The sequence below is a fragment of the Oryx dammah genome, unplaced genomic scaffold, assembly GCF_014754425.2.
Source record: "Oryx dammah isolate SB20612 unplaced genomic scaffold, SCBI_Odam_1.1 HiC_scaffold_24, whole genome shotgun sequence".
Taxonomy (NCBI): domain Eukaryota; kingdom Metazoa; phylum Chordata; class Mammalia; order Artiodactyla; family Bovidae; genus Oryx; species Oryx dammah.
The window spans coordinates 52,254,722-52,271,413 of NW_024070208.1; the positions used below are offsets into that span (position 1 = coordinate 52,254,722).

The following is a 16,692-nucleotide window of genomic DNA, read 5'->3' on the forward strand; positions in this document are numbered from 1 at the left end:
TTCACGTCAACCCAGTAATACTTGGTTTTCTCTCTCCCTTTCGTCTCTAAGTTGTTTCTGACTCTTGCAACCCCACGGACTGTAGCTTGCCAGGGTCATCTTTCCAGGGGGTTCTCTAGGCAAGAAAACTGGAGGGGTTGCTAGGCAAGAAAACTGGAGTGGGTTGCTGTTTCCTTCTCCAAATACTTGGCTATACACTTATTTGTTAAGCGACTAAAAAAACTGACAGGAAGCTGCTGTGAATGGACAGGGTCTGACAGATGGCAAGCTCACCTCAGGAAGCTGCTGTGAACCAATAGGGTCTGACAGACAGCGAGCACACCTCAAACTGATCCCGCCAAGTTCAGCAGTTTCACTGGAGGGTCTCTCATTCCCTGCCAAATGTCTGCGTCTGTAAGTTTTCCTCACTTTTTTCTCCAAAGAAGACTCTTCCAGTCTTTTTCCTAGAAGCTATAAGCCTCACTCTCAGTATACTGGGAACTCTGAGGATGGAGGAAGGCCATCATCAATATGGAGACTTTCATTTAATTTCCATCTTCAGCCTGGCTCCTCAATTTCAGTCTCAACTGTGCCTGGTTTCCCCTGGCTTCTCTGGCTCAATTTCTTTACACAGAAAACCTAACTCTTAGGGGTAGGACAGGAGGACAGGTGACTGGCTGGGAAGTGTAGAGGAAGGGCTCTGAGGTTCTGGAGCTTTCATTACACAGACTCCCAGTCTATTTTTAGCTTTACCCCTCACCACCATTTTCCAGGAACCTATTTCTTCCAATTCTAAATTCTATCTGTATTTTTAGGTGAAAATCAACTTACTTTCTGTGGGTATTAGCTTCTTCAGAAGTTTAGGTTTAAGCTTTCCCAGTATTTACGTTCTAAAAATGTGTCCCATTCTTAGAAGTTTATACTTTAAAAAGAATCCTTTATTGTAATCTTTGTGGAGATTGCAAGGGTGGAGAGCAGAGCAGAAACTAGGCGTCTCCAACATGGCTCTATTTGTCTCCTGCTTTCTGAGTGTTAGTTTTAAGAAAACCCAGAACTACAATTAGAAGTCTCATATGTACCCCTTTTTCTCTCCTATTGATCTCTCAACAGCAGTGTGGCAGGACCTAGAAATTTTATTCTGATAAACTAGACATTGTTAATCTGAGGATTCCAAGTCTTTCACCAATTCTGGAAAATCTTAGCCATTATTTCAAATACTGTCTCTTCACAAATCTATTACTGGCCTTGTGTAATTAAGATTGTACTGATACTTCAAACTTTCTCATTCTCTATCTATGTTTCTTATTTTTCATGTTTTATCTCTCTGTGCTGCATTCTGAATAATTTCTTCCTCTATTTTTCAGTTCACTGCTTCTGTCTTCAACTACATTATTCACTAGTTAACTCATCCTTTAAGTTTCTAATTGTAACCATTTGGTTTTCATTTCCAATAGTTCTATTTGGTTTGTTTTCTGATCTGATTATCTTGTATATCCTTATTCCTTAATAATACTTTTGACACTTTATTAACCATATTAAATATATACATACTTAACATCAAATTATACATATATATATATATAGAGAGAGAGAGAGACTTGGCAAGATTGATTCTGCTTTGCTTCTTTCTATTAACTCTCAATGCTGGTGCCTTTTTTCTGTCCTTTTTGTTTGTGAGTCCGATTCAGTGGTGGCGTGTCAGTGGGAGGTCTGTGAAGTCTGGAGTTCATCTTTACAGAAGGGACTTTAGTCTCTTCCAATAAGAGACCTTACATTATGACCAACCTTACCTTAAAGTCTCAGCTTAAGCTTTTTGGAACAAGATAAGTAATATACTTTTGGATCCCAGATAATTTGAGATACAACAATTACATTTTTGAAGAAGGCTTTTCTTACCTGCTCCAAATCATTGCCCAGCCAAGAGAGTTTTGTGAAATGAATAGGTAGGTGAAATGGGGCCAAATCATGAAGAACACTATAGGTCATGTTAAGATAACAGGTTTTAATATGGCCTTTGACTTAGAGCTGGGTATACAGTGATGGGGAAGGTCCTTAAGAGAGCCTCGGCCGTTGGTTCAGGGGACTGAGTAGTTTTGTGCAGCCCAATGCTTGAGCATAACTACAGCCAGACAGACATGGGTTCAAGTCCTGTCTTTGCTATCTGACAGCTCTCTACACTGTAACTACACAAACTTCTTCCAGCTTTCAGTGTCCCACTCTTACTGCTCTTTCCATGCTTTAGCACACAGACACCAAGACTATTCTCTCTCTCTACACCATGAACACAAACACCTCCTCCCTCTGCACTAGCTAATTTCAACTCACTGTTTATGATCTCATGTCATATCCTCTCAAATAAATCTACACACAAAAAATCACTGGATTCTAATAAGAACCTGTATATATGGTCACTATGTTTTTAACATTTGGCATGGATATTTGAATGTTTGTGTTATTCTATTAAAATTTGGAAAGTATTTGTATACATTTAAACTAAAATTTTGCTGAATCCTCAAAGCTTCCCTGGTGGCTCAGCTGGTAAAGAATCTGCCTGCAGTGTGGGAAACCTAGGTTCGATCTCTGGGTTGGGAAGATCCCCTGGAGAAGGGAAAGGCTACCCACTCCAGTATTCTGGCCTGGAGAATTCCATGGACTGTATAGTCCATGGGGTCGCAAAGAGTCGGACACAATTGAGCGACTTTCACTTTCATTTTTCACTTTCAAAGCACAGCAGAGAACAGTTTGGAAATTAATAAATTAAAGGGACTTCAAAATAACTTAAGAATAATAAAGAGGGGAAAGAGGACTTCAGGCAGGACAAAAAGAGGGTAAAGAATAAGAACAGAAATCTAGAGAAAGGAGACTGCTTGTATTTGATAAGAAAAGTTCAGAATTGCTGAAGAAGTCACAGACAGTAGCCCATTTATCCCCTTTCACTATCTTTGGCTGCTAATGACAGGGTTCAGGCATCCCTTCGACATGTTCTGGAGATCATCCAAGGGGCCATAAAAGAACACATGAGACTTAAAATTGTAACTTCTTCCTCAATTTCCAGAAAACATTTCAAAAGAATTAAATCAAGTCCCCCTATAAGTAAGTTTATATTTCTCATCACTAACAAGGGTGAAGCAGAAATAGCTCAGAAACACATCAATCCATGAAAAACTATCATAACCGATTAGAAACATTGAAAAAATAATATATGCTTCTCTTTCAATGGGGAAAAGATATATAGAAACTATGAAGGAATTCTGCATTTGAAAATTCAGGGCAAGATGGGAGGTGGGGGAGGACAGAGAGCAAGACTATGTCAAAGGAAGACGAGGCTGCAGTGCTGACATAAAAACTACACTAAAGATTTAAGGTTTCGCCAAATTTCATTTTATTATACCTTTCATGTTGCAGAGTTAATCACACATGCAGCTTAGATCAACTATCTTAGGTTATTTATAATTCAACCTGGGACAGATCAAACCACTATACTGAGTGAGGAAAAGCAGTGAATTCCGATTGACAGAAATTGAGGCACAATGGCAACTTGGTCTCTTGTCCATTTCTAAGCAGCTTGAGATATGAACTACCTGAATAGTTTGGCAAGCGTGGCTGCCATTGTTGGTGAGGATGGCAGAGATGGCCTGCAGTGTCCTTCCTGTCTCTCCCCAGGAAGCCACCAGACTAAAGAGACAAGCGCAGGAAAGTGCTGTCAGAGACTGTCCTGTGCTGTCGTTCATTCCAGTACTTCGAACGGTGATTTCCAAAAGGAGCTGGAAGAGAGACTCTGTGGATAAAACAGAACTCAATTACATCATTCAACATACAGGACATTATATGGTATCTGTTCGTTTATTTAAACCTTGCCTCATTTTTCAAAAAAATACCTAAGGTAGCTACTTCACATTTGTTCCTTTCTAGTTACCCTTTTTCGCCCGAAGTTAGAATATTTACATTAAAAGGATCTTACAGAATACTTAGTCCAACTCCATATTTTTGTAAATGAAGAAATGGAAATCTACCCACAATCATTTAAAAGAAACTTGCTTTCAGGCATTCATAATATTCAAGAACTAGCCTGTTAAGGAGTAACAGACTACTCATTGCTTTTCACCTTTTAGATTAGGAAAATACCGGCTTCTTAAAATGTTATGTGCCCAAAAGACTATGTATTTATTTGCAAAACAACAACAGAATACATAGAACACGTGCAAAAATTTGCTTTCATATAAAATTGGTTTAATTGCTAACACAACAGCAGTGCATACTCAGAGACACAGAGAGAAAGAAGAGGAAGGAAAAAAAAACAGAGTCATAAAGAGAGAGAAAATTTGAGAATGATGGAAAGAGAGGGGGAAAGGGGAAGGAAGGAAGAAAGCAAGAGAGAGAACTGATGTACTGGAATTCTCTGCAAACTGAAAGGCCACCTGCGTTTTATTTCTTAGCTCACAGAAACTGAGGCTTCCTCTTGTAGTCCCCGTCTTCCGCATCTAATCTCTAATTAAGTCCTGTCAATTTTACTTCCTAATTAATTCCTCCACTTTTTGCATGTCATCAGCATCTCCTCAACCCATGCTATCTATCACTTTCTCTTAATTGAACTACTATAAGTATTCATAAATTAGCACCCTGATAGTCAAAGAGAAATTTTAAACCAAAAAATGTTTTTTCTTTCAAATCTATTCACTCCTTTGTTAATTACCCCTCTTCTTCTTTCTTTCTCACTCCTTACTTCACTTCTCTCTATATCCTTCAGTCTTTTCCCTTATTCCATCTACCCTTCACTCTGTCTCTCTCTCCAACTGTCCTTTTTCCTTTGTCCATCCCTCCATCATTATCCTGCCCATTCATCTTATAATTATTCAGCCAGTATTTCCTGCGTTCTCCCTGTACATCAGGAACTATTCTAGGCATTGACAAAGACAAAGAATGTCCCTGGCAACAAAAATAGTTAGATCAAACTGAAGAAAATAGTGTAAGACTATAAACAATTTTTTAAACCTAAGTAGACAGTGATGTTCAATTCCTCCTAGAAACAGAACCATCCTCCCTGGACATAGCCTATCAAGCTCCACATGGCCTACTCCCTGCCTCCCTATTCTCTCACTCTCCACTCTACTCACAGTCTTTTTCCAGTCATTCCCCTTCCTACCTCAAAACCTTACCAGTGTGGAGATTCCTTAAAAAACTGGAAATAGAACTGCCCTATATGACCCAGCAATCCCACTGCTGGGCATACACACCAAGGAAAACAGAATTGAAAGAGACACGTGTACCCCAATGTTCATCACAGCACTGTTTATAATAGCCAGGAGATGGAAGCAACCTAGATGTCCATCAGCAGATGAATGGATAAGCAAGCTGTGGTACATATGTGCCATGGAATATTACTCAGCCATTAAAAAGAATACATTTGAATCAGTTCTAATGAGGTAGAGTGAAACTGGAGCCTATTATACAGAGTGAAGTCAGTCAGAAAGAAAAACACCAATACAGTATACTAATGTATATATATGGAATTTAGAAAGATGGTAATGATAACCCTATATGCGAGACAGCAAAAGAGACACAGATGTATAGAACAGTCTTTTGGACTCTGTGGGAGAGGGCGAGGGTGGGATGATTTGGGAGAATGGCATTGAAACGTGTATATTATCATATGTGAAATGGATCGCCAGTCCAGGTTCGATGCATGATACAGGATGCTTGGGACTGGTGCACTGGGATGACCCAGAGGGATGGGATGGGGAGGGAGGTGGGAGGGTGGTTCAGGATGCAGAACACGTGTACACCTGTGGTGGATTCATGTCAATGTATGGCAAAACCAATACAATATGCAGGTCAGTAAGCAATAGTTAGAACTGGACATGGAACAACAGACTGGTTTCAAATAGGAAAAGGAGTACGTCAAGGCTTTATATTGTCACCCTGCTTATTTACCTTATATGCAGAGTACATCATGAGAAATGCTGGACTGGAAGAAACACAAGCTGGAATCAAGATTGCCAGGAGAAATATCAATAACCTCAGAAATGCAGATGACACCACCCTTATGGCAGAAAGTGAAGAGGAACTATAAAGCCTCTTGATGAAAGTGAAAGAGAAGAGTGAAAAAGTTGGCTTAAAGCTCAATATTCAGAAAACGAAGATCATGGCATCCGATCCCATCACTTCATGGGAAATAGACGGGGAAACAGTGGAAACAGTATTAGACTTTATTTTTTTGGACTCCAAAATCATGGCAGATGGTGACTGCAGCCGTGAAATTAAAAGACACTTACTCTTTGGAAGAAAAGTTATGACCAACCTAGATAGCACATTGAAAAGCAGAGACATTACTTTGCCGACTAAGGTCCGTCTAGTCAAGGCTATGGTTTTTCCTGTGGTCATGTATGGATGTGAGAGTTGGACTGTGAAGAAGGCTGAGCACCGAAGAATTGATGCTTTTGAACTGTGGTGTTGGAGAAGACTCTTGAGAGTCCCTTGGACTGCAAGGAGATCCACCCAGTCCATTCTGAAGGAGATCAGCCCTGGGATTTCTTTGGAAGGAATGATGCTAAAGCTGAAACTCCAGTACTTTGGCTACCTCATGCAAAGAGTTGACTCATTGGAAAAGACTCTGATGCTGGGAGGGATTGGAGGCAGGAGGAGAAGGGGATGACAGATGATGAGATGGATGGATGGCATCACTGACTCAATGGACGTGAGTCTGAGTGAACTCCGGGAGTTGGTGATGGACAGGGAGGCCTGGCGTGCTGCAATTCATGAGGTCGCAAAGAGTCAGACACGACTGAGTGACTGAACTGAAGTGAACTGAATTAGCCTCCAAAAAATAAATAAATAACCTAAAAAAAAACCTTACCACATGCTCTCCTACCTGCCTAGGAACTTAGTTAACTCTTTCTTACTCACCCTTCAAATCTCAAATGTCACATCTTCTGTGAAGTCTGTTATTAATTCTCAGAATTTCTGCTTACATGTGTCCAACAGTCTACAGCTAAATTCCATAATAACAACAACAATGTTTTTACTGATCACCCCTATATTATATGCTCTTAGCACAGAACATTTAAGTGAATAATTGAGAACATATAGTCTAACCTTAAATTGAACAGAAAGACTGATATAATGGAAGGATTTTTTAAAAAACTGAACAATTTGTAAATCAAATCCATCTGCAAAGGGAAGTCTGACATATAATAATCATCAAGCTATCCTAACAATACGAGAGATGCATGTGTATTTTCATGAGCAACATGAAAAAAACCACTGTGGAAAAAGTGTAACTAATGTGATTATAATATTAAATCAAAAGAAAAAACAGAGAGAGATTTCTATACAAATTTTACCTTAAAGAACCAAATTACTACTCACACCTTGGAGCTAATTAAACAAAATAAAGAATATGAAGTGATGGTAAATCCCTGAACAGAAAAATAAGTCAAAACAGTGAAGAGATCAGAAATAAGCATTGGAAGGATAGAAGTGAGACCAAAGACAGTACAGCAGCATTTAAAACTGTTAGTAGGAAAATGAAAACAAATTATAATCAGGGGACCTAAGTTTGGATAGAAAGAAGACAATTAAACTAAAGCACATATTATAATTTTAAAAGCCAGCATTGAGAACAATATCTATTTTGAAAAGAATAAAGGAAAGGGAAAGTTTATGTATAACATGAAAATAAAAGAAAGTATATAACAAATGGCAGAGGAAAACAGAATGGCAGAAGATCTAGGAGGAAAGGAATGATCAGCATGTTGTTCTAAGTTAAGATACAGGCTGTACCGGTTTCAGTGGATGTTGTAAATACTTCAATTATTGGCTAATTTACAATCAAGAGACAAGGATAACTAGCAGTTCAGTTCAGTTGCTCAGTCATGTCTGACTCTTTGCAACCCCACGGACTGCAGCAGGCCAGGCCTCCCTGTCCGTCATCAACTCCCAGAGCTTACTCAAACTCATGTCCATTGAGTCGGTGATGTCATCCAACCATCTCTTCCTCTGTCATCCCCTTCTCCTCCTGCCTTTAATTTTTCCCAGCTTCAGGGTCTTTTCAAATCCGTCAGTTCTTCACATGAGGTGACCAAAGTACTGGAGTTTCAGCTTCAGGATCAGTCCTTCCAATGAATATTCAGGGCTGATTTCCTTTAGGATGGACTGGCTGGATCTCCTTGCAGTCCCAGACACACTCAAGAGTCTTCTCCAACACCAAGTTAAAAAGCATCAATTTTTCAGTGCTCAGCTTTCTTTATAGTCCAACTCTCACATCTATACACAACAACTGGAAAAACCACAGCTTTGACTAGTGGACCTTTATTGGCAAAGTAATGTCTCTGCTTTTTAATATGCTGTCTAGATTGGTCATAACTTTTCTTCCAAGGAGTAAGCATCTTTTAATTTCACGGCTGCATTCACCATCTGCAGTGATTTTGGAGCCCAAAAAAATAAGGTCTCTCACTGTTTCCATTGTTTCTCCATTTATTTGTCATGAAGTGATGGGACCAGATGCCATGATCTTAGTTTTCTGAATGTTGAGTTTTGAGTCAACGTTTTCACTCTCCTCTTTCACTTTTATCAAGAGGCTCTTTAGTTCTTCTTCACTTTCTGCCATAAGCGTGGTGTCATCTGCATATCTGAGGTGACTGATATTTCTCCTGGCAATCTTGATTCCAGTTGTGCTTCATCCAGCCCAGCATTTCTCATGTTGTACTCTGCATATAAGTTAAATAAGCAGGGTAACAATATACAGCCTTGACACACTCCTTTCCTGATTTGGAACCAGTCTGTTGTTCATGTCCAGTTCTAACTATTGCTTCCTGATCTGCATACAGATTTCTCAAGAGGCAGGTCAGGTGGTCTGGTATTCCATCTCTTTTCAGAATTTTCCACAGTTTCTTGTGTTCCACACAGTCAAAGGCTTTGACATAGTCAATAAAATAGAAGTAGATGTTTTTCTGGAACTCTCTTGCTTTTCTGATGATCCAGTGAATGCTAGAAATTTGATCTCTGGTTCCTCTGCCTTTTCTAACTTCAGCTTGTGCACACCAGGACCCAAAGATCCCACAGAGACTGAGACAGAACTGTGTTTGAGAGTATCCTGTGGAGGTACGGGTCAGCAGTGGCCTGCCACAGGGGCAGGGGCTCTGTGTGCAGCAGACTTGGGTGTGGCATAAGCCTTCTTAGAGGAGGTCGCCATTAACCCCACCACGGAACTGCCAGAACTTACACAGGACTGGAGAAAAGACTCTCGGAGGGCACAGACAGAAACTTGTGCATACCAGGACCCAGGAGAAAGGAGCAATGACCCCACAGAAGACTGACCCAAACTTGCCTATGAGTGTCCAGGAGTCTCTGGCAGAGGCATGGGTTGGTGGTGGCCTGCTGCAGGGTTGAGGGCATGGAGATCAGTAGTGCCTGCATGGGACCTTTAGAAGGAGGTCCAATTGTCTTCATTACCTCCACCATAGTAAGCAACAGGGAGGGAACACAGCCCCACCCATCAACAGAAAACTGGATTTTCGGAGCATGGCCCCACCCATCAGAACAAGACCCAGTTGCCCCCTCAGTCAGTCTCTCCCATCAGGAAGCTTCCATAAGCCTCTTATCCTTCTCCATCAGAGGGCAGACAGACTGAAAACCACAATCACAGAAAGGATAACTAGCAAGATATTCTTAAATAAAAGTATTAATTTAATTAAATCTTAAAAAAAATGCCATGAAATCAAGTAGTGCATCACAATGGAAATACAATCACTGGTGCTACAGTGACAGTAAAGAAGGTGCCTGCTTCTTAATATATGCAGCTTGTATTTGGTAGTAGCATGAATAACATGGTGCTGTTGTTTTTAAAAATCCTGAGCTTATTTTCATGGCCAGTACTCCCCACCACTAACTAAAACAAAACGGTAACAAAATAAACTGAACACAGAAACTAATTACAATATGTGACCCCCCAAAATAACAATCTGACATCAAAATGAAAACCAAGAAATGAGGTTCTCACATGTGGGTCTAACATAATCCAAACAGCCAAGCAAAGAAAAAGACCCAACGTCGAGTTCAGACCAGCAGTATGGTCCCCTGATCAGCAGCTTTGGCACTACCCAGAAACTTACTCAAAATGCAAATTCTCAAGCCTCATTCCAAATCTACTGAATTGTAAACTCCACAGTTAGGGCCCACATATATGATAGACACAAGCTAGTGCATGCTTTTCCAGTGGTCATGTATGGATGTGAGAGTTGGACTGGGAAGAAAGCTGAGCGCCGAAGAATTGATGCTTTTGAACTGTGGTGTTGGAGAAGACTCTTGAGAGTCCCTTGGACTGCAAGGAGATCCAACCAGTCCATTCTGAAGGAGATCAGCCCTGGGATTTCTTTGGAAGGAACGATGCTAAAGCTGAAACTCCAGCACTTTGGCCACTTCATGCAAAGAGTTGACTCATTGGAAAAGACTCTGATGCTGGGAGGGATCGGGGGCAGGAGGAGAAGAAGACGACGGAGGATGAGATGGCTGGATGGCATCACTGACTCAATGGACGCGAGTCTGAGTGAACTCCAGGAGTTGGTGATGGAGAGGGAGGCCTGGCGTGCTGCAATTCATGGGGTCGCAAAGAGTCGGACATGACTGAGCAACTGAACTGAACTGAACTGAATGCATGAGATTTAGAAAACTCTAGACTCTTTCCCAGATCAGGAAAGGAGTGCATCAAGGCTGCATACTGTCATCCTGCTTATTTAACTTATATGCAGAGTACATCACACGGAATGCCAGGCTGGATGAAGCACAAGCTGGAATCAAGATTGCCGGGAGAAATATCAATCACCTCAGGTATGTAGATGACACCACCCTTATGGCAGAAAGCGAAGAACAACTAAAGAGCCTCTTGATAAAAGTGAAAGAGGAGAGTGAAAACGGTTTAACGCTCAACATTCAGAAAACTAAGATCATGGCATCTTGTCCCATCACTTCATGACAAATAAATGGAGAAACAATGGAAACAGTGACAGACTTTATTTTAGGGGGCTCCAAAATCACTACAGATGGTGACTGCAGCCATGAAATTAAAAGATGCTTACTCCTTGGAAGAAAAGTTATGACCAACCTAGACAGCATACTAAAAAGCAGAAACATTACTTTGGCAGCAAAGGTCCATCTAGTGAAGGCTATGGTTTTTCTAGTAGTCATGTATGGGTGTGAGAGTTGGACTATAAAGAAAGCTGAGTGCAGAAGAATTGATGCTTTTGAACTGTGGTATTGCAGAAGACTCTTGAGAGTCCCTTGGACTGCAAGAAGATCCACCCAGTCTATCCTAAAGGAAATCAGTCCTGAATATTCATTGGAAGGACTGATACTGAAGCTGAAACTCCAATACTTTGACCACGTGATGCGAAGAACTGACTCATTTGAAAAGACCCTGATGCTAGGAAAGATTGAAGGTGGGAGCAAGGGACGACAGAGGATGAGATGGTTGGATGGCATCACCGACAGGATGGACATGAGTTTGAGTAGGCTCTGGGAGTTGGTGATGGACAAGGAAGCCTGGCGTATTTAAGTCCATGTGGTCGCAAAGAGTTGGATGCAACTGAACGGAACTGAGACTCTTTGAAGGCCCAGAGTTAGGAAAGCAATTAGCCTTCAGAATTAAGCTTCCATCTCTTCCTCTTCCTTAAAGAGTCCCCACCTTGCTTACGAGAGTATGTATTGAGTCTAGGTCACTGGCAAATGAAAGGCAGGCATTCAAAAAACTTAAATGTATTTTATACAAAGCCAATATTTTTACTTAATGGAAGCTGCTACTAATTCAAAAGCTTTACCTTCAACATGATAAATACAAATCTATTTTTGTTTAGAAACTAACTGTGCTGTGTTGAGTTGGTATTTGTTTCCTCTTTTCCTACTCCTTTGACTCTCCAAAATAACATGTAAAATTAGATGAAGTCCACGTCAGCTATTCTGGCCAAAGGTTTAGCAAGAATGATTTAAGTTCATGGTGACAATAACGCTTGAGGATTATTTCTGGGTTCTAAGAATTTCTATTTCCCATCATCATAATAATAAGGAAATGTCTGTGCATGAACTACAACTCCAGTGGAACATAGCAAAGTAACCTAAAATTTATACCCCTGCTGTTTCAGCACCATCAACAGAGACTGAATTACAGGCTATAGTCAGTATATGCATCATAAGAGAAGCTCTTTACATTTAAAGGCTTCATTCAATGTGCCTAAGCTCTTACCTAGGACCTCGGGTGGCTCTGACTGAAGGCCTTCCGGTTGCTGACCCTGAAGCACGTTAAGCAGGGCTTGGAGACTCCTGAGGCACAGGGATGGATGAGAAAATCGTGTCTCCTTGATCAATTCAAAAACTTCACAAAGTCCAACCTCAATGATCTATTTAAGATAAAAAAAATTATACATGTGAGCTAATAACACTTCTCAGGCAGTATAATCAGTACAGTTTATTTCCAACAGCAAATGATTAATGGTACAATATTTTAAAGGCAAGACAAAATCATCACATTAAAAAAAGAATAAAGCCCATTGTGTTTAATTTCATGATTTAGAAAATCATCTGGTTACACAGAAGGTTAAAAAATAGTGGCTCTACTTAAAAAGCAGTTTTAATATAATGAAGCCATAATAAAACATCATGAAAATGGTTTAACAGTAAACCAGTTACTAGACTGCATTTACTCAGGAAAAAATTAACTAATAATATACAAAGTTCATTTGGCTGTACTCAAGTAAAAACTGGCATTCTATTTTATGTTAATTTTACTCATGGTCAGAAGAAAAAAGTCAATATAGCACAATATAGCACCATATTGTGAAAAGATTAAAAAGGAACCAAAGTTTCTTAGGATTTCCTATAATGGTAAATCAGCCAATTCTTATTTGTAGATAGTGTCCCTTATTCTTATAGGATTTACCACAAAAAGAATCAAAAACTACCTATCTAAAATATCATGGCTATTTTTACTTTTAATTATCTTATCATTCCTCATGAGGACCGAGAAAAATGTAACTCATCCTCCAATTAAAAGTAAATAAATTTTTAAATATATAAATAAAAATTTAAAATATATTTATAACTCAGTATCTAGCAAAAGATAGACAAATTTGCAACAAAAGACAGAGAGCAAATATGATGAACTTGTATAAAGAGAAATCTTCAGAAAGCTGAGAGAACAATAGACAATGAATTCAATTTCTCAATCAATGCCAACATTTTGAGAAGGAGATGTGTAAGATCTTCTCAGGAAGTATAAATTATTTGGAGAAATAAGTAACAGAAAAAGTTAAAACTAGATTAATTAGTAGAAATGCATCAAAGAATTAATTCCATTGAATGAAATAAAAAAGATACTCTCTGATGAGATTTATACATTAATTCATATATGACATAAATAATTTTAAGTACTTATTTCACACAGGAAATATGAGATATTAGACCCTATTCTCTAAAAGTTTATAATCTAACAGGGTAAATGCATTTTATATATATTATTTATCCAGCCCAACCTCTATTAGAGCATTTATTATGCTATAATATAATTGACTATTTTTGTTTCCATTTTCTAAACTAAAACTTCAATCTCCTTGTGGACACGGAGTATATCTTAACTAACTTCTCCCAAGACTAGCCCAGTGCCTGCACATGATAAGCAGACAACAAATATTTGTCTCAGCTATTTACTCTCTCAGTCGTGCTCTAAAAACCACTGCAACTCATAAATGTATTGTCCAGGCAAGGGTCAAGTCAGTTGCAGGCAAGTCAGCTGCAGTTATCTAAAATCCTGGAATACTTAATCATAGTTAAGATTATGAATTGCTTGCACAGAGTTTCAATTGATTAAATGGAAATGAAAACATTCCATTTCATATAGTTTATCTTCTGGAAATAGACTAGAAAATAAAAACAAACTGCCCAAGATTTCTGTTTATGTCCTTACAGGAAGCAAATCTGAAGTCAAAGATCTCCTAAGTATACAAAAGTGAAAGTGAAAGTCACTCAGTCTGTCCAGCTCTTTGCAACCCCATGGACTATATACAGTTCATGGAATTCTGAAGGCGAGAATACTGGAGTAGGTAGCTGTTCCCTTCTCCAGGGGATCTTCCCAACACAGGGATCGAACCCAAGTCTCCCACATTGCAGGCAGATGCTTTACCAGCAGAGCCACCAGGGAAGCCCAAGAATATTGGACAGGGTACTGATCCCTTCTCCAGCAGATCCTCCCAACCCAGGAATTGAACCAGGGTCTCCTGAATTGCAGGTGGATTCTTTACCTGCTGAGCTACCAGGGAAGCCCAAATACACAAAGTAGGGCTCTATTCTCAGGACAGTAGGAGACTATCCTATCAGTCTTTAAGACTGTTTACTACTACCAATCAAGATTGCCTGAAGAAATATCAATAACCTCAGATACGAAGACAACACCACCCTTATGGCAGAAAGTGAAGAAGAACTAAAAAGCCTCTTGATGAAAATGAAAGAGGAGAGTAAAAAAGTTGGCTTAAAACTCAACATTCAGAAGACTAAGATCATGGCATCTGGTCCCATCACTTCATGGCAGATACGATGGGCAAACAGTGGAAAACAGTGGCTGACTTTATTTTCCTGGGCTCCAGAATCACTGCAGATGGTGATTGCAGCCATGAAATTAAAAGACGCTTGCTCCTTGGAAGGAAAGTTATGATCAACCTAGACAGCATATTAAAAAGCAAAGACATTACTTTGCCAACAAAGGTCTGTCTAATCAAGGCTATTGTTTTTCCAGAGGTCATGTATAAATGTGAGAGCTGAACTATAAGAAAGCTGAGCGCAGAAGAATTGATGCTTTTGAACTTGGTGTTGGAGAAGACTCTTGAGAGTCCCTTGGACTGCAAGGAGATCCAACCAGTCCATCCTAAAGGAGATCAGTCCTGGGTATTCACTGGAAGGATTGATGTTGAAGCTGAAACTCCAATACTTTGGCTACCTGATGCGAAGAGCTGACTCATTTGAAAAGACCCTGATGCTGGGAAAGATTGGGGGGAGGAGGAGAAGGGGACGACAGAGGATGAGATGGCTCGATGGCATCACCGACCCGATGGACATTGGTTTGGGTGGACTGCAGCAGTTGGTGATGGACAGGGAGGCCTGGCGTGCTGCAGTCCATGGGGTCGCAGAAAGTCGGACACGACTGAGCGACTGAACTGAACTGAACTACCAATCACAAATTTTCATATGTCAAAGAATTCTTCACAGATGACATTCTTGGCTAGGGTTTCTTTATATAAGTAGATTCCTGAAGTAACAGAGAAAGTACTGAACCTTGCCAAAAATAGTAAGGCTCCTTACTGAACAGCTTCCTAAGTTGTCTCTCTGATAAGGTTAAGGTGTAATAACAAATGCATGACAACAAGTAACTCAGGGGGCTGCCTAGGAATAGCGCACTAGATGGATTTAGTGAAAAATACTCCTCAAATGTTAGTCAAAATGATCAGGACAAGGAATTATCCATCTGTCCAGATGAACCACTGTAAATTCTCGCTTATCACCTATATCTTAGTTCAGTGTATAATTTTCTTTTTTTAACAAGGAAAAAAACTAATTCATTTCCAGAACTGTGATATACATTCAATATACAACAAAATAAAAAATCAAACTCAAGTTTCCCAATCATATTTAACTTTGAATCATTGAACAGAGGAACAAAATATGTTGTAAATTAAGACTTTTTGCTGAGGTTTGGCTGAGAGTATTTTACTACACAGAAGAACTGTGAAACTGCACTTTATACTTTGAAGTCTGTCTTACAGTCACTAAGAATATACTCTATGTCCTCCTCCCTCAGTAATAGGAGGAAGAGTATAAAGAGAAAAAATATAGTACTGCAAATACAATATGATTTCATTTGTGCAGAAACAAATATATTTTAATGTGTATATGTAAAAATGTTTATAATGTGTATATTTTGGTTATAAGGATTTTAGAAACAACTTCCAGCTTTAAAAATTTTCTTTTATAAAATGTTCCCCATTTTTTAAATGTTCCTCTTTTATAAAAATGTTCCCCATTTTTTCAATTATCTACACTGAATACACACTGCCTTTATAAATAAAAAAATAGCTTATTAATAAGCTTGACTGCTAAATAGAATAGTTCATTGTAATAAGATAACACACTAAGCTTTCAATACTTTCCATGACAAACCATAACTAACCACCAAACACACGGTCTTCCAACTCCTCTTCAGAAAACAGTCTTTTGTAAATTTACTGAATGTTATCATTACTGTTGCTTTCAAACAATTAAATCCTGAAAGCTCTCTATTATACTTGAAGGAATACAAAACCCAAATAATTAACTAGCCAGTCCAATGTCACTGTTGTGAAAAGTGAGGCAAAAAACATATTGGGCCCAAAAAGAGTCTTTTGAGGTTTTATTTTGCTCTCCTCAAATCATGTATTTCCAAAGGTGGCATTATCATTTTCACTACCAATAACATGAAGGTTTAGATATATCACGCTTAGATTTAATAATAATAAACTCTTTGCCATTAGAAATTCAATCTTCTATTAAAAAGTCCTAGAGTCAATTCTAAAACTTACAGAAAACAAGTGAAAAAGCTCAAAAGGAAATCAAAATCAATTTAACTAACTTTTAAAAGTCAAGGCGGGAAAACAGAATTGTATCAAAATGATAGCTCGACAACAAATAATAAAAAACTGGCTC

General features: G+C 39.1%; 1 protein-coding gene across 1 annotated transcript in view; it reads right to left on the reverse strand.

Annotated features, from left to right (window-relative positions):
• MYCBP2 (MYC binding protein 2) overlaps positions 1 to 16,692 on the reverse strand; it is a 267,214-nt gene that overhangs the window by 203,283 nt on the left and 47,239 nt on the right. Inside the window, exons 4-5 of the mRNA XM_040266905.1 lie at positions 12,212 to 12,365; positions 3,561 to 3,757 (exon numbers count right to left, since the gene is read on the reverse strand). Coding sequence (XP_040122839.1) covers positions 3,561 to 3,757; positions 12,212 to 12,365 — 351 coding nt within the window. The remainder of the gene's footprint in view (positions 1 to 3,560; positions 3,758 to 12,211; positions 12,366 to 16,692) is intronic.